The sequence below is a fragment of the Amblyomma americanum genome, chromosome 8 (assembly GCF_052857255.1).
Source record: "Amblyomma americanum isolate KBUSLIRL-KWMA chromosome 8, ASM5285725v1, whole genome shotgun sequence".
NCBI classification, from domain to species: Eukaryota; Metazoa; Arthropoda; class Arachnida; order Ixodida; family Ixodidae; genus Amblyomma; species Amblyomma americanum.
This window is the reverse complement of record NC_135504.1, coordinates 72,527,934-72,545,219: the sequence shown is the minus strand read 5'-3', so window position 1 is coordinate 72,545,219 and position 17,286 is coordinate 72,527,934. Positions and strand designations below refer to the sequence as shown.

The following is a 17,286-nucleotide window of genomic DNA, read 5'->3' as shown; positions in this document are numbered from 1 at the left end:
CTCAGCCGCCTGCAATCTAACGGCCGCGGTACCCCACTAGTGCGGGAAATTCGCTCGCGTATCGAGCGCCTCGCGCAGAGACGGCACAGTGGGTGCCCGGTCACTGCGGCATCGCCGCCAACGAAGAACCTGACGACCTCGCGACCGCTGCACATGAACTACCTGCCAGCGATCTGCCCCTTGCGCTGGAGGACGTGCGTGCGGCCATCCAAGACCATCTCCGAAGACAGCACCCCGACCCACGCATCGCGCAGGAGGTGAGCGCATCGACAGTGTCACCGGGTGTCGCGCACTTACACGGTCGCAACGTGTAATGATCCTCCGCGCGCGCATTGGCTGCGTGTGGCCCGGGGAACGACGGGTGCGTCACGGTGCGACGCGTGATGTGTGTGACGGATGTGGTGCAGTGGAAACACTAGGAATACCTGCTCCTTCACTGTGCCGCGTTCGCCGATGCTCGTCGCGATATGCTTGCGGCCTATAGGGCGCTGTGCATACTACCAGACTCCCTCAAGACGCTATTGTGGCCGCAGAGCAGTGCGTGCACTCGTGAGCGAACCTTGGTGAGCCTCTGTGCATGCGCCATTACCATGTAACCATGCGCCATTACCATGGCAACCGAAGGGGAGCAAAGTGTGGCATGGGCTTCGCCGTCGCCGCGGCCGCCCGCCCGCTCCATCGTCAGTTCCAGTTCCAGTTACAAAAACTTGCTCTTCGCGGTCTCTGCCGCCAGATGGATGGCTTTCTTCTGGGTCGCGGGGTCCGCGCTTTGCAGAAGGGTTTCCCAGGCTTCTCTACTATCTATTCCTTCCCTCACCCCTGGGGAGTGTACACACTGCCAAATTATATGGTCGAGGGTCCCCCTCTCTCCACATTTTTTTACTTTTATCTTCTATGTCCTTGTCTTGCAGGACGTGTGACGCCCATACCGGGTTTATGAAATTTCCGTCCTGTAGCCTTCGTCAAAGTCGAGCGTGACGTCACGCGGATGAGCAGTGTTGCGCATGCGCCGATACCATGGTAACCAGACAGACCTCACAGCTGCGCCGCGTTCTTCGTCGCCGTCTCGCCGCAAGCCGCTCTATCGCCCGAACTCCACGTCGCATGCGCAGGATTGCGTATAAAAGGTGGAGGTGTGTGGGCTTCTGTATCCCTGATACCTGATTTAATATCTGCACCGGATCCTTGGTCCTAAGATAACAAACTTATTTTTGGAATATGGCGGTGTGCTTGGCTTGAAGCACTCTGGCACGGATCGGCCCGTTATTGCACTGCCGACGGGGTCGGCCCGGGGCATATTAGCGCGGCGCGTCTTTTCTGAGCTCCGACTCATAGGTTACGGCGCAGCTCCGGAGCGGTTCAGCGACTTTCATTGACCTTCAGGTCAAAGCGGTGTCGGGGAAAATCTAGGAACGTAGCGTAGTAAAGCTTTCGATTTTAAAACAATTTTCATTTTCGCCCGTGCATGCTGTGCGATGTCAGCGCACGTTAGGCCCCCAGGTGGCCTAAATTCCGGAGCCCTCCACTACGGCACCGCTATCTTCCTTTCTTCGCTCACTCCCTCCTTTATTCCTTCACTTTAGCCGCGGTTCGGGTGACAATAGAGATATGTGAGACAGTTACTGCGTCATTTCCTTTCCTCAAATACCAATTTTCATTTCAATTTCTGGTAGCATACAACGCATAATGGGCGCTTCATGAATGTTTTATTTATTTTTTAATTCTCCCTTCTCTCCGCCTCGGTATCGCTCGTGAATTACGTCATTACGTTCACGTGGTCATCATTAGCGTCTCCGTCCGCTCGTGTCGTGCTCGTGCCTCGATTCGTAGGGTGCCTCGACGCAGCGTTCGCAGCCGTTCGTCCGCCCCACCAGTCTCGCTGCCGCGTTGGCCGTACATCTGTCTACCTTCACCGGCGACGCAGCACTGCCGGGCCTCAGGCGTTGCAGGAAGACCGGTGGCATGGCCCCGCAGCTCACCGCCTCGCTCTTGGCCGCCAGCCGTCCTCCCGAGGTGGAAATGAAAGCCAAGCACAGGACAGCTGCAGGCAGCTTCGACTCCGACTTGTCCTCCTTTGTGGAGGTAAGCACCGACTTTCTTCCGACGACCGCAGCCAGTTCAACTGGACGCGACTGGTCGTCTGGCGTATATTAGCTTCAGGCGACAATGTTCGAAAGTGAAGTCGTGCCATCGGAAGAGCCGATAAAGTGCAGTCTCTCAGCGCGAAGCGCAGTTGTCTAAACGACGACGTGAGCAACTTCCATTGTTCAGAAAGACCACCTGAACAAAAAAATAATAGCTGCGCTGCGTAACACGCATTTCTTTATTTTTGCAAACGGACTAGCTACTGCTTCCGTACCTTTCACAGCGTTGCACGCTATGTATGAAAAAGAGTATAGATGTGCAGCTGACTCATTTCTTATTTTCTGCCGCCATTCTTCGGCTTTTACCGATTTCTTTTGATGTAATGTGTGATTCATCAATGGTAATCACTCTACGCAATTGGCTGGGTTCCAAAAGGCTGTTACATTAACGGCTGAGCTGAGTCAGCGCAGTGCTCGGAACATGCAACGCTTGATATCGCATCATGTGATCTGGGAAAGAGGGAGACGGTACGCTTGCAGTTGCCTTACGTTCTTATGGGGGTTTAAAGTCCTAATGCGACTCAAGCTATGAGCGACGTCGTAGTGAAGGGCTCCGAAAATTTCTCGATGTGACCAAACGTTACTGCCGTAGCACACACCGGCGGCGATAGGCGCGCTTGGGGGCCACGATGTGAAAAAACATTAGCTGCGGTTTAACTACTGCTGACGCGCGGCTTGGCGTCTGTATATAAAGTTGAGTGCGTTCCGCACACTGGATAGGCAGCGCGCCCACCCTGCCAGGTGACAGTTTGATCGCGAGAGGTTGGTCATCCAATGAACGCTGCGGCGGCCTATTGCTGCAGTGCCGCGTATCTGCCACAACGTTGTCAACGCTAATGCATGCAGCCACGTCTCGCACCACCGCCACGTACCTCAAAGCGCGATCGGGTCATCCGCTGACCCAGGGAGCGAGTTATGCGTCCTTCCGTTCGTCCAAATCATCGGAGTCTAGAACGTTGTCAACGCCAACGCCGCGGTGGATCAGTGGTCGGAGTTCCCGGGTTCGAACCCGATCGCGGCGGCTGCGTTTTTATGGGGCAAAACGCTAAGGCGCCCGTGTGATATGCTATGTCAGTGCACGTTAGAGATCCCCGGGTGGTCGAAATTATTCCGGGGCCCTTCACTACGGCACCCCTTTGTCCCTTCTTTCATTCCCTCCTTTACCCATTCCCTTGCGGCGCGGTTCAACGCCAACGCAAATGAACACAAGTACGCCGACGGGCTGCAGCTTCGCGTTTGTGCCACAATGTAAGCGCGACTGAGATGTCCACTGTCCCGTCTAGTGTCCCAGGGGGCCTGTTATGCGCCTTCTCTTTGCTTTCGAAGTTCCCGCCCTCTATCGGTTTGGTCCCAGCTGCGGCACGGCGACGTCACGTGCATGGTTTTCCTCGGTTCAAAGACATATGAAACACACGCCGAACAAGCTGCCGAAGGGAGCATTAAAGCTTTCGCTTTAAAAGAATGCACGGCTACTTATCTGACCGGTATCAATACGTCAGCGTTCATATGCCAAAGTAAAGAACGGTGTTCCCCAGAGGTCTATTCTCGGACCCCTGTTGTTTTTACTCTATGCAAATAATCTTAGCAGCATACCAAACTCCCCGAAAATAATTGTGTACGCAGATGACGCTAACATTTTTTGTTAGTGATTCATGCACTTACTCAACTTCAATATGATGTTAATTTTTACTTGAAATTCCTTTCGGGCTGGCTTAACAAGAATAACTTGCAGCTGAATACAAGCAAGACTAAGTATATGATATTCGCACCCATAAATAAAGCAATCACCACTAACATTGAGCTTAATTTTCATGGTGACAGTCTAGAGCGGGTTGAGGTGCAAACATTTTTGGGTGTGTGGTTTCAGGACACCTTGTCATGGAATGTTCACATGTCAAAACTGGCGGCCGAGTTAAGGCAGTAGGCTGTCTTTATGAACTAAGCCCATTGTTGTTACCACAATGGCTAAGAACCTCGCTATATTATACGCTTTTTTTTACTCCAGAATGTCTTATTGCCCGCCAGTCTGGGGAACAACTATGCAGGGCAATTTTCATAAGCTGGTTACAGAAACAAGTCATGCGTATATTTGAGAGCTACCACGGGCAACCACAATATTTACCGACATTCATTATTCAGAAAGTACTCCCTGATAAAGGCTAACCAATTGTACTGTTATAGGCTCTTGCAACATGTTCAGAGCCAGAAACTTTACACCACAGGCAACACCGCTGCAGATCGAGTACTGCTTCCGCAAACATTGCAGAAAAATCCCTATAGTCAGGACAAATTACGGTAGCAAAACATGTACAGTTCCAAATACCGTCTCTACTAAACCACACTGAAAAATTACTTGATTTCAGCAAGCCAATTCCCAAAAAGTTCCTTAAGAATGTAATATTGCAAGAAAACGTTGAATTCATTTGATTTATTTCTCTTTTTTTTTTGCTAACATTTATGGCCTTTCAGTGTTGCTAGTTTTATCCCTTTTGTCCTCTAAAGAGAGAATCAATTGTATATAGTTCTTGTTCTATTTGTAGTTCATTTTTTTTTGCTAGCATTTATTGCCTTTCAGTGTTGCTTGTTTTATCCCTTTTGTCCCCTAAAAAGGGAATCAGTTGTATATGTTTCTGATGCCTGTCTGCTGACTGCATGCGGAGCAGAGGCCTTTGTCAGGCTTCTTGCCTTTGCACCGGTTTTTGTAAATCAGAATGAAACAAATAAGCTGAAAAAAAATGTTTGCTGGGGGGGTTGTTAGGGAAAATGGTGCAGTATTTGTCCCACAATTCAGCGAACCATGCCCTAAGTCAAGGGATAAAAGAGGGAGTGAAATACAGAAGGAAGGAGTGCTGTAGATGGAGGGCTCCGGAATAATTTCGACCACCTGGGGATGTTTAACGTGCACTGACATCGCACAGCCCATGGGTGCCTTTTGCGTTTCGCCTCCATTGAAACGCGTCCGCCACGGTCTGGCTCGCACCCAGGTGCTCCGCGGCTCAGTAGACGAGCGCTTTAACCACTTAGCCATCGTGGCGGGTAAACCTATGAACGTGAACTTACTGCGTACTGACCTACAAACCCCATTTCTTCCCCATGCAGCAACTCCACATGTACCAGCGCAGAATTAAGGCGGCTCGAGTGCGTCCTGCCTGGGGAGCGGACCATCCACGAGTGCTCCGGTTGCAGAGTCAACTTCCAACCTTCCCCCTGGCTTGCAACCTGCACAGTATACGTGCATGATCCCAACGACGCTCCCCGCTGCTACGCTCCGGTATGTCACGTGTGCCAGCAAGAGGAGCCAGACCATCATGGCCATGCACATGGGCTCGCGCATCAGGGCGCGGCTCTTCAACGAAGAGCAGCGCAGGGCTCGTCGGCACAGGCTCGGCCACCCCGCGCAGTAGACCATAGGACCGGCGGCGACTGCCTGCGCGGCTTCTGCGAGAAGCTATTGGTGCAGAAGAGTGACCGTGACGAGCATGTGCGCTCGGAGCACGCCGTTAATAAAGCGCCTTCGCTGTCCCACTGGCGACTATTCCAGCCTGCCAAGTTGGGACAATTTCGATACCAGGCGAAAATTCGCCTGAAACTATTGGTTGGCGGCATCATTGCAATAAAAACGCTTGTATATGTATGTTGAAGTCTCCATCTTTTACAGCTGTTAGTGCCACGTATTGGAGTAACACGGCGTCGGACCGAACACCCCCAGATCCCTGCACCAACCCTTCCACCAGCAGGTAAATGCGTTTTGGGGAAATTAAGGACCCGCTTAATTGCACTCTGTCCAATACTGGGGCCAGCGTTCGTCGGCCATATCGCCCACGTGTTGGGCGATACGGGCTCCAATGATCCGACATGAGACTGCGACCCGGACCAGTGTTGGAAAATACTTCTCTCAACCGTGCTGTGGGGGAAAGGTGGAATATGGGAGTGGTGTAGTGGAGAGCTTCGGAATAGTCTCTGGATTAATTTCAGCGATCTGGAGATATTTGTATGTGTACTGACATCGCACAGCACACAGCCGCCTCCTGCGTCTCTCCTGCATTGAAACGCGGCTAAAATGAGCCGGAAGTTTGTCATGGCTTCGATAAATGCAGTGCGCAGAACAGGCATGTTGAAATCCGTAACCTGCAGCACAGCGCTGTTTCATCTACGTACGGTTTCAGACGCGCGCTGCGTAATGATATCTATCTTCTATGCAGTAGGCATACAGACGCAAGCAAGCACCAGGCCGTTAGGCAAACTCATGCCACACATTTCACCAATCCGATTGTCGACATCGAGAAGACGTCGTCCAAAACATTTCATTGGGCGCATAATGACTACCCCATTCGCTCGGTTGTTTCGTTGAACCACACACACAAATGTATAGTCAGGAATTACAAAGGTTCACTCGTGGCCATCCACGTCTCTGACGAGCACAACACATCCGCTTGATTAAAGACGTGATCGATCTTGCACAATATCCGAAGAGGTTTTTGAAGAGAACAGAAGTTCATTGCGACTGTATGGTTGTGCTTATGTGGTCACTCAATTCACCGTTCCGTCGGAGAATAGCTTCTTACTAGCCGTGGGCGTTTGCAAAAGGTGGTTCTCTAACAGGCAAAACTCGTCAGCTATAGCCTATGAGCTAGCTGCTTGTATCGTTTCAAGTAACAAGCCGCTGTTTTTGGAGCGAAAGCTTTACTTCTCCCATAAAAAGCTGAAGGTCACGTGGCGGTGAAATTTGACCTTCAAACCAGGGGAGCGCAAGCTCGGCTCTGACGTCATGCCACGTGACACGCCACATGTCGCAACAGCAACTAGGCGCTCGCCTCGCAACTATCGAATCACGTGACTAGCTACGCCTCACCACCGCTTAGCTTGCGAAGCCGACGGCACTCTCGCAACTGCCGGAAATCACGTGACGAGCCGTTGATTATAACCCGCAGCGGTGGCTCAGTGGTTAAGGCGATCGTCTACTGAGCCAGAATACCTGGTTTCGAACCCGACCACGGTGGCTGCGTTTCGATAGCGGCGAAATGCCAAAGGCGCTCATGTGCTGTAGGATGTCAGTGCATGTTAAAGATCCCCAGGTGGTCGAAATTATTGCATTGCGGAGACCTCCATTACGGCCACCTCTTGCTTCTTTCATTCCCTCTATACCCTCCCTATGGCATGGTTCCAGTGTCCACGGAGATATGTGAAACAGTTACTGCACCATTTCCTTTCCTCAAAAACCAATTTTCATTTCTCGTTAGCTCGATAAAAGCGTGCGGCATGTGCCTACCTTCACACAAAGCTATGGATGAGCAATGTGGCGGAACTAGTGCTTGAAGGGAGGATGTACTGTCGCCATTCAAGCCAAACCACTGATATGCAATAAAGTTTAATCGAAGCTAAACAATGTCTAACCACGCTTAATAGAGCTTTCATTCGTCTCACTAGGTTCAACAGGGTTGAACCACAGCTAATTTTTCATCCTGTCTTAATTTCTCATCTGTAATCATCAATAACATTGCAGTATCCACATACCATGCAAGAAACCTTTCCTTCGCCCTCAAGAACTGGCCTAGCGACTATCCTGTGTGCATGTGTTGCTTGTCCTTCGCGTTTAAAAAAAAAAGTGTTGGCCAGTATGAATTTTGATGCTAATTCCAACTAGCTCAAGTTTGTGCGTTAATCCATATCAACGTTGTCAATGTCATCGGACGATCCGTGGTAAAACAAACTTTTCTTCGTTCTGGGCTGTCAACAACAAGCGGTTGAGGTGCATGCAATGGCTAAGGACAACATGCATTAGTTTCTGCGGGTGTGGTGAATCGTGCACGTAGACGACCAAATCGTACATTGCCCCTTGAGATCTGTGAATGGTCATTGCGCTGGACACTAGCTTTCATGTAATGTTGATCAGCAATGTTGCCGTGCGGCACTCGATGTATATACCCAAGTTGCTTCGATTGACGTTGCTGTTAGCTACTCAATACTTCTGGGACTTTCGCTTGCCGCAAGTTGCAACTCCTTTGCCCATCTTTTACCCTTACACGACGTAGCTTGCAATCACGATCGTATTCCAAGTACTGCAGCGTCCCAGTTACGGGACCTTTTTACTAGGCCACCAGTCATAGCAATATTCGTAGTCAGTATGTACAGCTTTCCAATGCATAGAGCTAATTTGAGAGCCTAATTTGGAAAGCCTCCTTTGAGGGGTATTAGCCACTACCTTCTTGACTTGTACCCTACTGTAGCTGTGTAGGCAAGGGGTGAGCATTATCAAAGCCCATTCCATGCCAGAGATGTTTGCCTAGGAGTGGGCATATAGCAGCATATAGCAGCAGCTTCATATAGCAGCAGCTTAATAAGGCTGTCAAAACCCTCCTGCATCACCATCAGCAGCAAACAAGTATATCACTGACTAAAACAAAAGTGTTGTAAACGTTCCCCCTGCCGCATTATTTGGCACACAAGTGACCGAGACAAAAGCTAGCAAAAGCACCTCAACCCCCAAAAAGCAGTACATGCAACAATAAGTGGAAAAAACAAAACCATTTATTCTGAAAGAAGTCCACGAGAGATCGATAGGTGATAGCACATGTTCAGAACTTTTGAGATGTACCATTTTTGGTGCTCTGATGGTTCTGAAGACAGTAGTGCAAAAACAAAAAAATATATCATTGCCTAACAAAGCAAGAAGAGATGACCACAACAAAGCAAGAAGAGATGTGCTTTGTCATTCGAAGTGCAGGCCACACCACTGGTAGCAAAACTCCCAAGGCCTTGTCTGCCGCACGCTTGCTTTGGTGTTACAGATGTCGACGAATTCTGCTCTTGCTCACATGAAAGGATTACTGAAACAATTTCCCAAAAATACAACACGTCACTATACTCTTGCCACGGCCAAGTTGTTACAGGTTTCTGTTACAGGTGGTACAGCCTTTGTCAAAAATATACAGTCCACTGGACTTGCTTCTCTGCCATACAATGTGGCTCGTTTTGCATCACTATTAGCGTTGCAGGTCTCTCAAACATGAAGTAACCTCTTGTCCCCAAACTTCCGAAGCTTAGGTATTCCACGCATGCTGCTTTAATGAAACAATGCAAGGTTAAGAAAAGTGTAGGAGCAATACGTATCTCATCACTTGTCATTCCATTGCAAAAATTTTTGAGCTATCTTCATTAACATCGAAGATATTGGTGATTAAAAATGAAGCTCCTCCACTTCCCCCTCAACTCACGCGTACCAATGCACCAGCAGAAAATAAACAAAACGGTTTGGGACAGTGCCTTGCCCATGATTATGTCACGCGGCAATGCTTGGTTTATGTACATCTAGCAAGCACCCAACGCTGGCAGTCTGATGTGCTCAAGGCAGCTCGCTCACTTGTCTTCAGGAACAACATGCCTGAGTTCAATACCCCTCACCAACCATTGCCTTTACAGCCAAAGACACAAGGCATGTTCACCTCCAGTGGTGGCGCCAAGGGGAGGGAAGGTGCCACCCAAAAAAAATTTACAGACCACATAAAAAAATTTTGTTTCCTTCAGATTCCTATGAAGAAGACGCTACCTGATAATGTAGCCCTAGAATTGCTGCTGTAAATGAACCTGTCACCTCTGCATTCCAATTACTTCATACGTTCTGACTTTATAAGAAAGCAATGCCAAAGACAGAGCATCCCTACTCGAATTTTGAAGAGCCCCATCCCCCTGTTTTCCCCACCTTGCTATGAGTATCCAGGCGCCATCCGTGTCCGTCTTGGGCAAATACAACAGACACGGTGAATGAATACAGAACCACCAAAAGAAAGATGTGACAGTGGCAAGTCTGAATGACGTGCATGAAGACAACGACCTCGCTTGCGCACACCCTACAGGTTTACGCAGTTAAACAAGCAGACTACTTTCGCGGCTACAGGAAGTGTGCCCACAAGGTATATGGCTGCCGCAGCTGACGTGAATGCAAGCGTCTGACGGCCTGTCACCCACCATGACATCATCAGTACTTGTGGTGCGCACTCTGCAGAAAATAGATCCAAAAACCATCACTACACAGTGCTCCATTGGCCTGTGAATTTAAAAAAACATGTCTTTTTTTAAATAATATTAAATTGTTGGTTCCATTCAAAGAACTCATACTTAAAGTGAATGCTCAAAACCATTCATTCTACACATTGAACAAATTCACCAGTAATCTTCAAAAGTGTTTCAGAGTCCCTTTAAGCTCCAAAATGCAGTTTAGTAGGAAATGCTTTGGCCTATAGTATTTTGGCACAGCCTGTATGTAGCACACAATAGTCTGATCAACACAAAATATAATTTCATGTTCAACATAGTGATGTATACTTTCCTTGAGATCTTATGAAATAAATGCTTTGGCCCCTAGCAAATCAACTGTAGCACATTAGTTCAGAATGACACTTCTCCTTCATGCAACAAGATGCTGTCAAATGGCTCTTGATTCCATGCCCTTTACAGCATCGAATCTGAAACACGACTAGTAATTTTCTTTGCTGCTTTTTTACACCCCAGTGCCATTCCTCACTACAATCCTCCCTTTTATGCTTCCAGATTTTATTAGCCAATCAGCACTGCGTGCTGAATCATGCAGAATCAGCACCTACCCAGCATTACGACAAAACACTGAATGCACAACAGATGAACACGGCAGTCAAGGCACTGCTCACTTTACAAATTGCAACTCGCCGCATATGGCACTCACTACAGGCTCCCGGAGTTGACTGCACTGCCTGTGGCAAGTGCAACAAAACGGCAAATGAATTTGTTTTGCTTGCTCAACTACTGTTTTCAACTCGCTGACGCTTCATGTCTGGTTCATCGTTGCAGTCTTTGACAGCCACTGCACCCGCTTCAGAAGCAAGTACTTGGTTGATACTTTTGTTGCTGAAGTTGTTCGGCACTGACTTGTTTGCAGTCTTGTCCTCTGGACGCTTCACAACGAGCTCACCCAGAAGGCAAGCACCGGTTACAGATGACTCAAAAGACAGGAAGGAGACGCCTATTTCTTCGAGGATGGCATTTGGCACATTGTTTGTGTCTTTCACGTGGTATTTTCTGAAAGCAACAGTCGAGATACTCAATTCAAGGACCGTGTGGAATGATTCTAGATAGTGCACTTCAATCATGTTACTTTCATTCTTTAGGAAATGATGAACAGTGTTAATTTGCCTTTCCGCTCACTTAATGCTTAAACCTGAGCTCTCTAAGAAATAAAATTGGCTGGCTTTCCTGGGATGACTGGACTGCTTTGCAAAATAAGCAGTACATGCATACATTCACAAAACTCACATGGAACAGACAGCTAACTCTTCTCAGCGACAAAAACAAATTGTGCTCACATGACACTTAACCACACAAGCAAGTTACAACAGTTAATAACATGACTTCAAGGTCATGCATGAGAGATTTGTGCAGTTTTCCTGGAAACGCATGACAGATACGGCACTTTTTTACCAGCCTTTCCAGTATCTCTGTTTTGCTGTTATCAAAACTTCTGGCACTATTCCTACTGACAAATTTTTCAGCCTCTGCCACAGCTGTTACGCCAACTTCTGAGGCACATGGAAATGCAAACAATGCTTGATCTGTGAGCTGTGAGGCCAGTGGGCACTGAGTATACTCTACATTTTCTCAACACTGTTTTAAGCGCAAGAATACATAGCGCACAAATGCACCACCTGGCTATGTCGCTGGATGAGAATGTGCCATTTGTATTTTGGAGTTCTTTGAATACTGCTGTCACACGAATGCCTCCAATCCCAACTGAAGTTCTGAATGGGCTCGACATGTGATGGAGCTATATGTTCCCACTTAATCCCGAATGGCAAGCTGGTCTCCTAAATGCCAGGTGGCACTATATGCACATATAGCTACAGAAGTGGCAAACAAATGGGTTTGTAATCAAGTAAATGTTAGCAAAAAGACCTCGAATAAAAAATTCCATGGCTGTGACACAGTTATAACAGGCTCCTTCACAACAGCCCGTAAAAAATTCAGGGGAGCACTTAAGCCACCTTATGAGCATCAAGGCAAAAGTCTTTCTGCCGTCCTGCTAAGCCCTTCAGAATGCTCCTGACACTCCTTTAATTAATCAATTAATAATAGTTCAGTTCAGTTTATTTCCTTATGGACCCCTATTCAGAAGTATTACATTACTTATTAATTAATTATGAACATTGATTAATTGATTACAATTGTGATGCCATGGTGATTACCTGACATTAATTAATGACCAATTGATTATGTGAATTATTGATGACTATTGATGACCTTGGATGACATTTGGTTTGATTGACAGGGGGAGCGGACACTTCTGGTACACGTTTCCTGCGGACAGGTCTTGCGCACATTGATGAGGCAAGAAAGGCTTTTGCCTTAAAATACTGTGCCGTCAGCACGTGCACATTTGCCACCCACATTGCATTTGCCACCCACTGCTCAGACAGGCAAGTGGTGTTTTTAAGTTTTACAGCTCTATGTGTGTTTCATTTCATTGTATCCAGCCTCGTATTCTCTAATCTAGTAGCTGCTTACATCACATTCACGAATGTTTATAGTTTTGTATAGTGCACACCTCGTAGTTCATGGTTCTTAATGGCATCTTTCTGGTGTTCGACTCTATCCCTGCATTTATGAAGAACGAATCACTGTCAGTTGCAGTTCTCCACCACAACTTATGGGGCTGACAGGTGCACCTAAACTATGCACCCTGCCCACGAGTGCACGACACTTCCACAGGCTCATATGATGCCCCTACTTCTTGGGAAAAAAAAGCTGCATTGTACTGTATTTTCAGTCTGCATTTTAGTGCTTCCCGAGCACAAGGGCAACAGCCTTTGAACTAAAATTGAAAAGCTCGATAACACTCGTGGAAGCGGTCAAGCAGGACTGGGCTTGATCCTGACTATTTGTGCATGTACAAACACCAGATCTGCACAGAGTCCGATATTGACTGACTCAATCGTAACTGAAAGTGCCTGGGCGACAGCAGTATAAGAGTCCTGTGCAGTGTTTCAAAAACACCTGAGTATTCAGCACCCGATAAGTCAATCTATGGGCCCCAAAAAATTTTTGCACTGATTCTTTGCTTGTTACCCAGAACAGCATATGGTCAGAAAAGGGGTTTAAATTATGATTCCTACATTGCCAATAAACACCGCAAAATTTAAAGAAAGAATGGCCAAGGCTCTTAATATTGCTAAGTGCCACAGGCCACACAACCGCTGTGATTTAAGAGGCACAGACAATTTAGTTCCGAGTTCGCTTGTGTTTCTCACAAACACAGGTGGTGTGTAAAACACTGTGTGAGACACACTATTCAAGAGTGAATGCCTGTAAGGGAAACAACGTGTGCTACCCAGTGAGTCCTGGGTCCAGTGAGTGGGTCCTGCCCGCCTAAGCAATTTTGGGTTAGCCTGTATCCAGGCTTTAAAGTTTTGTGTGACTTGCTGCGTAACGGACACAGTCAGTTGCTGAGTAATGGTTGTTACCAGCTGCTGCATTTGTGTTTGGATGACTTGTGTAATAATCGCTGGCAGTTGGGTCATGTGATCAGCCACATTTTGCTCAATAGCCGTCATGCGGCTTTCCAGATTTGCAGTGAGCCGAGCACCTGACAACGGAGCGACGCTCGAGCACTCAGACGCCGATTCATCAGCGTCCTTTATTGTTTCCGATGGAGGTGGCTCTGCCCTAGCGTTTTTTAGTGCGTTCAATTTGGATTCTAACTGCGCGTTCTGTTTTTTGAGAAACGCTAGCTCTTTTCTCAGCTCAAGTTCGAGGGGGGAAGGGGAGGGAGAGGAAACAGAGGCGACGCCCGCCCAGCTGCTTACCTTTGATGTTGAAGTTGGGCTGTTGCCAGGGGGGCGGGGGAGAATCCCCGGCTTGGAAAGCTGGCGGCTTGTCACCGGTCCCGAATTTCGCCTTTTTGGAAGCGGGAGGTGGTTGTTTCCTGCTGCCTTGTTTCCCAGCCGCTTGGCCGGACTTGCCCGTCTTGTTCCGAGGGGACTTGCTTGACTTGTTTGGTTGCTCCCCTTGGTGCTGCTGGGCTAGCCGTCTCGATCGCTGGAGTCGCTGAAACTTGCCCTTGCAGTCAGCGGAGCCAGTCAGGTGCGCTTGCCCGCAGATCATGCAGCATGGGGTACAGTCATGCTCGTTAAGACCCTGCTCGGAGGCGCCCACATGTTGCCCGTAAAATCCACATCTTCCGATGTCCGGGTGTGGGCAGTTGTCAACACTGTGGCCGATGGTCCCGCAGCGGAAGCATGCAGGGATCGTCCGTTTGTATTCTCGCACAAGCGTGCATTCACAATTGTAGTGCACGTAGCGCGGCACCTTGCGGCCCGCAAAGGTAAGCACCGCTATATTTGATTTTCCCAGTTAGTGCACAAAGGCTATCTCACCTTCGCGCCACTTCACCTTGTTCTTGAGGGAAGCCGTCGTCTCATCAGCCCGCACCCTGATCACACCTCGGCACACCTCACCATTAAGCTTTACGTGGCCCCGAAATGGATGGGAGTCCGCTCCGGTCTTGAGGTCAAAGTCTTTAGTCAGCTTATTGGCTGCTTCGATGTGTTGGGTCCCACAAACGACGAGGTTCTGGGTCCAGACTGGCCATATGCTGAGCGTGGCGCCAGCGTCTCCTCCCACGTACTGGGCAATAGCCGCTCCCAACTCGCCGTGCTGTAAAATTTCCTTGAGGTTCATGATTTGCCTTGGCTTGAGAACCATGATTATATCTTCTGAGCTCATTTTCGGCGTCTCTTTCGGGCGCCATAAAGCAGCCTTGTTATCCAGCGGCAGCGCAGCGCGATCGCTGCCGGAGAAGAGACGGCCGTTGAGCCCAACTGCCTGTGTTTGCTTGAACGACGCCATCGTGGTACCGTCCTTGGATGTTTTGGAACGCTGGGTCCGCTTACGCATGGAAATCAGCGTAAAGAGTCCTTCATCTTCAATGGGTGGAGACCTGTCTTCGGGTTATTGAATGTCGATTTCAGCCCACGCCATTGCATTGGGATCGTAGCCGCGTTGAGTAGTGGTCGCCATAGCGTTCCGCTTCGTGGCAATGATGAAAAATAGTAATAGAACAGCCAGTTTCGGGCCTACCTTCTCACATCTTCAATGGGTGGAGACCTGTCTTCGGGTTGTTGAATGTCGATTTCAGCCCACGCCATTGCATTGGGATCGTAGCCGCGTTGAGTAGTGGTCGCCATAGCGTTCCGCGGCGTGGCAATGATGAAAAATAGTAATATAACAGCCAGTTTCGGGCCTACCTTCTCACATCTTCAATGGGTGGAGACCTGTCTTCGGGTTGTTGAATGTCGATTTCAGCCCACGCCATTGCATTGGGATCGTAGCCGCGTTGAGTAGTGGTCGCCATAGCGTTGCGCGGCGTGGCAATGATGAAAAATTGTCATAGAACAGCCAGTTTCGGGCCTACCTTCTCAGGACCAGGACCAGCAGGTTCCGCTCGACGTTGGGGAGGTGATAGTTACGGTTTCGGTGGGGTCACAAGAAAAGTTCCGCGGTTCCTGGGGAAAATAACAGGAGCCGGTACGGCGGTCGTCTGGTCGCTTCGCGCGCTCGCAGCGCCCCCCGAGTCGCTGAAGCGACCTTCGGCCGCTCCGGAACTGCGCCGAAACCGATGAGTGGGAGCTCTGAAAGCAAAGGCGCCTAACACAACCATATAGTTGCAGTAACTTTCCGAAACACCCTTCGTATATTGTGCAAGGTCAAGACTTTAATCAAGTGGATGTGTTGTGCTCGTCCGAGACGTGAATTCTCCCGGCCAACCTTTGTAATCCATGACTATACGCCTGTGTGAGGAGAACAGCGAAACGACAACCGAGTGGCTGAGGTAGTCATGCACATATGACAGATATCATTACGTTTACCAGCACGTGTCTCAAACCGTAGATGATGGAACAGCGCTGTTCCGGTTGAGGACTTCAACATGCCTGAGCTGTGTTGTTAGTGGCTATTTATTAATAAAGTAAGAATGGAAGGAAAATATGTTGCTAGTCGCGGCATCTGCCATCGAAAGCTGAAGCACCTGAGCAGCGACTATATATAATTGGTTATAATTGGTTTTTTGGGGAAAGGAAATGGCGCAGTATCTGTCCCATATATCTTTGGACACCTGAACCGCACCGTAAGGGAAGGGATAAAGGAGGGAGTGAAAGAAGAAAGGAAGAATAGGTGCCGTAGTGGAGGGCTCCGGAATAATTTCGACCACCTGGGGATCTTTAACGTGCACTGACATCGCACAGCACACGGGCGCCTTAGCGTTTTTCCTCCATAAAAACGCAGCCGCCGCGGTCGGGTTCGAACCCGGGAACTCCGGATCAGTAGTCGAGCGCCCTAACCACTGAGCCACCGCGGCGGGGCGCAGCGACTAGCGGGAATAAAAGGACAGGGAGAGGGAAAGAAAGGGGGAGCGATAGTAAGAAAGGATATGGGTAGTGGGTAACATTACTCTATGTGCACTGCATTTGTCAACACTTTGATCCTGCCTGTACAGGAGAATGCCCACACTGTGCGGAGAAGTCTTCGGACATCTTTCACACGGTGTGGGCATGCCAGTCAACCCCGAACCTCGCCCCCAAACCCAACCCCACCCGGGAGGACTGGGAGGCAGCCCTGCTCGGCTGCTCGGACCTAGCAAGCCAGACGGCCCTGGTCCACCGAGCCCGAGTCGCGGCGGTCGCCAATGGGCTCCTGTAATGAGGAGCCCACCTAGAGATTGCGAGAGGTTGCTCCGGCTACCTCAAGCTTCCTCCCTGAAATAAAGTTTTTCACTCACACACACTGTCGAAGTCATGACGAACTTTGGGATCATTTTGGCCGTTTAGATGGAAGCAAAACGCAGGAGACGCCTGCGCAGTGCTGTGTTGTGTCAGTATACACGTTGAATATCTTCAGGTTGCTGAAATTATACCGAAGACTATTCCGCAACTAATCACGCGCGCAACCTGTGCACATTTCTTATAGTGTAAATAGTTTGTGTATATTACCTCTCCCCCTATCCTCTCTACCGGTCCCCTCACCTTTTTCATTTCATTTCTCCACTCTGCCTGCTATCCTTTCCGTTATTTCCGCCGCCCCAGCTCAGGTGCTTCAGTGTCCACCCAGATGCCGGGGCTAGCAA

General features: G+C 49.0%; 1 protein-coding gene and 1 long non-coding RNA gene across 2 annotated transcripts; one reads left to right on the top strand and one right to left on the bottom strand.

Moving 5' to 3' along the window:
- Positions 1-1,657: 1,657 nt before the first annotated feature.
- LOC144101902 (uncharacterized) lies at positions 1,658-5,776 on the top strand. The gene is made up of 2 exons (XR_013308094.1): positions 1,658-2,082; positions 5,244-5,776. It is a non-coding gene; the product is annotated as an uncharacterized LOC144101902 (long non-coding RNA).
- A 2,878-nt stretch (positions 5,777-8,654) lies between these two features.
- On the bottom strand, positions 8,655-15,194 carry LOC144101901 (uncharacterized). The gene is made up of 2 exons (XM_077635123.1): positions 13,973-15,194; positions 8,655-11,195 (listed from the first exon to the last, which is right to left on the bottom strand). The coding sequence occupies exons 1-2, from the start codon at positions 14,268-14,270 to the stop codon at positions 11,182-11,184; spliced, it is 312 nt and encodes a 103-aa protein (XP_077491249.1). The 5' UTR covers positions 14,271-15,194; the 3' UTR covers positions 8,655-11,181.
- Between the last annotated feature and the right edge of the window lie 2,092 nt (positions 15,195-17,286).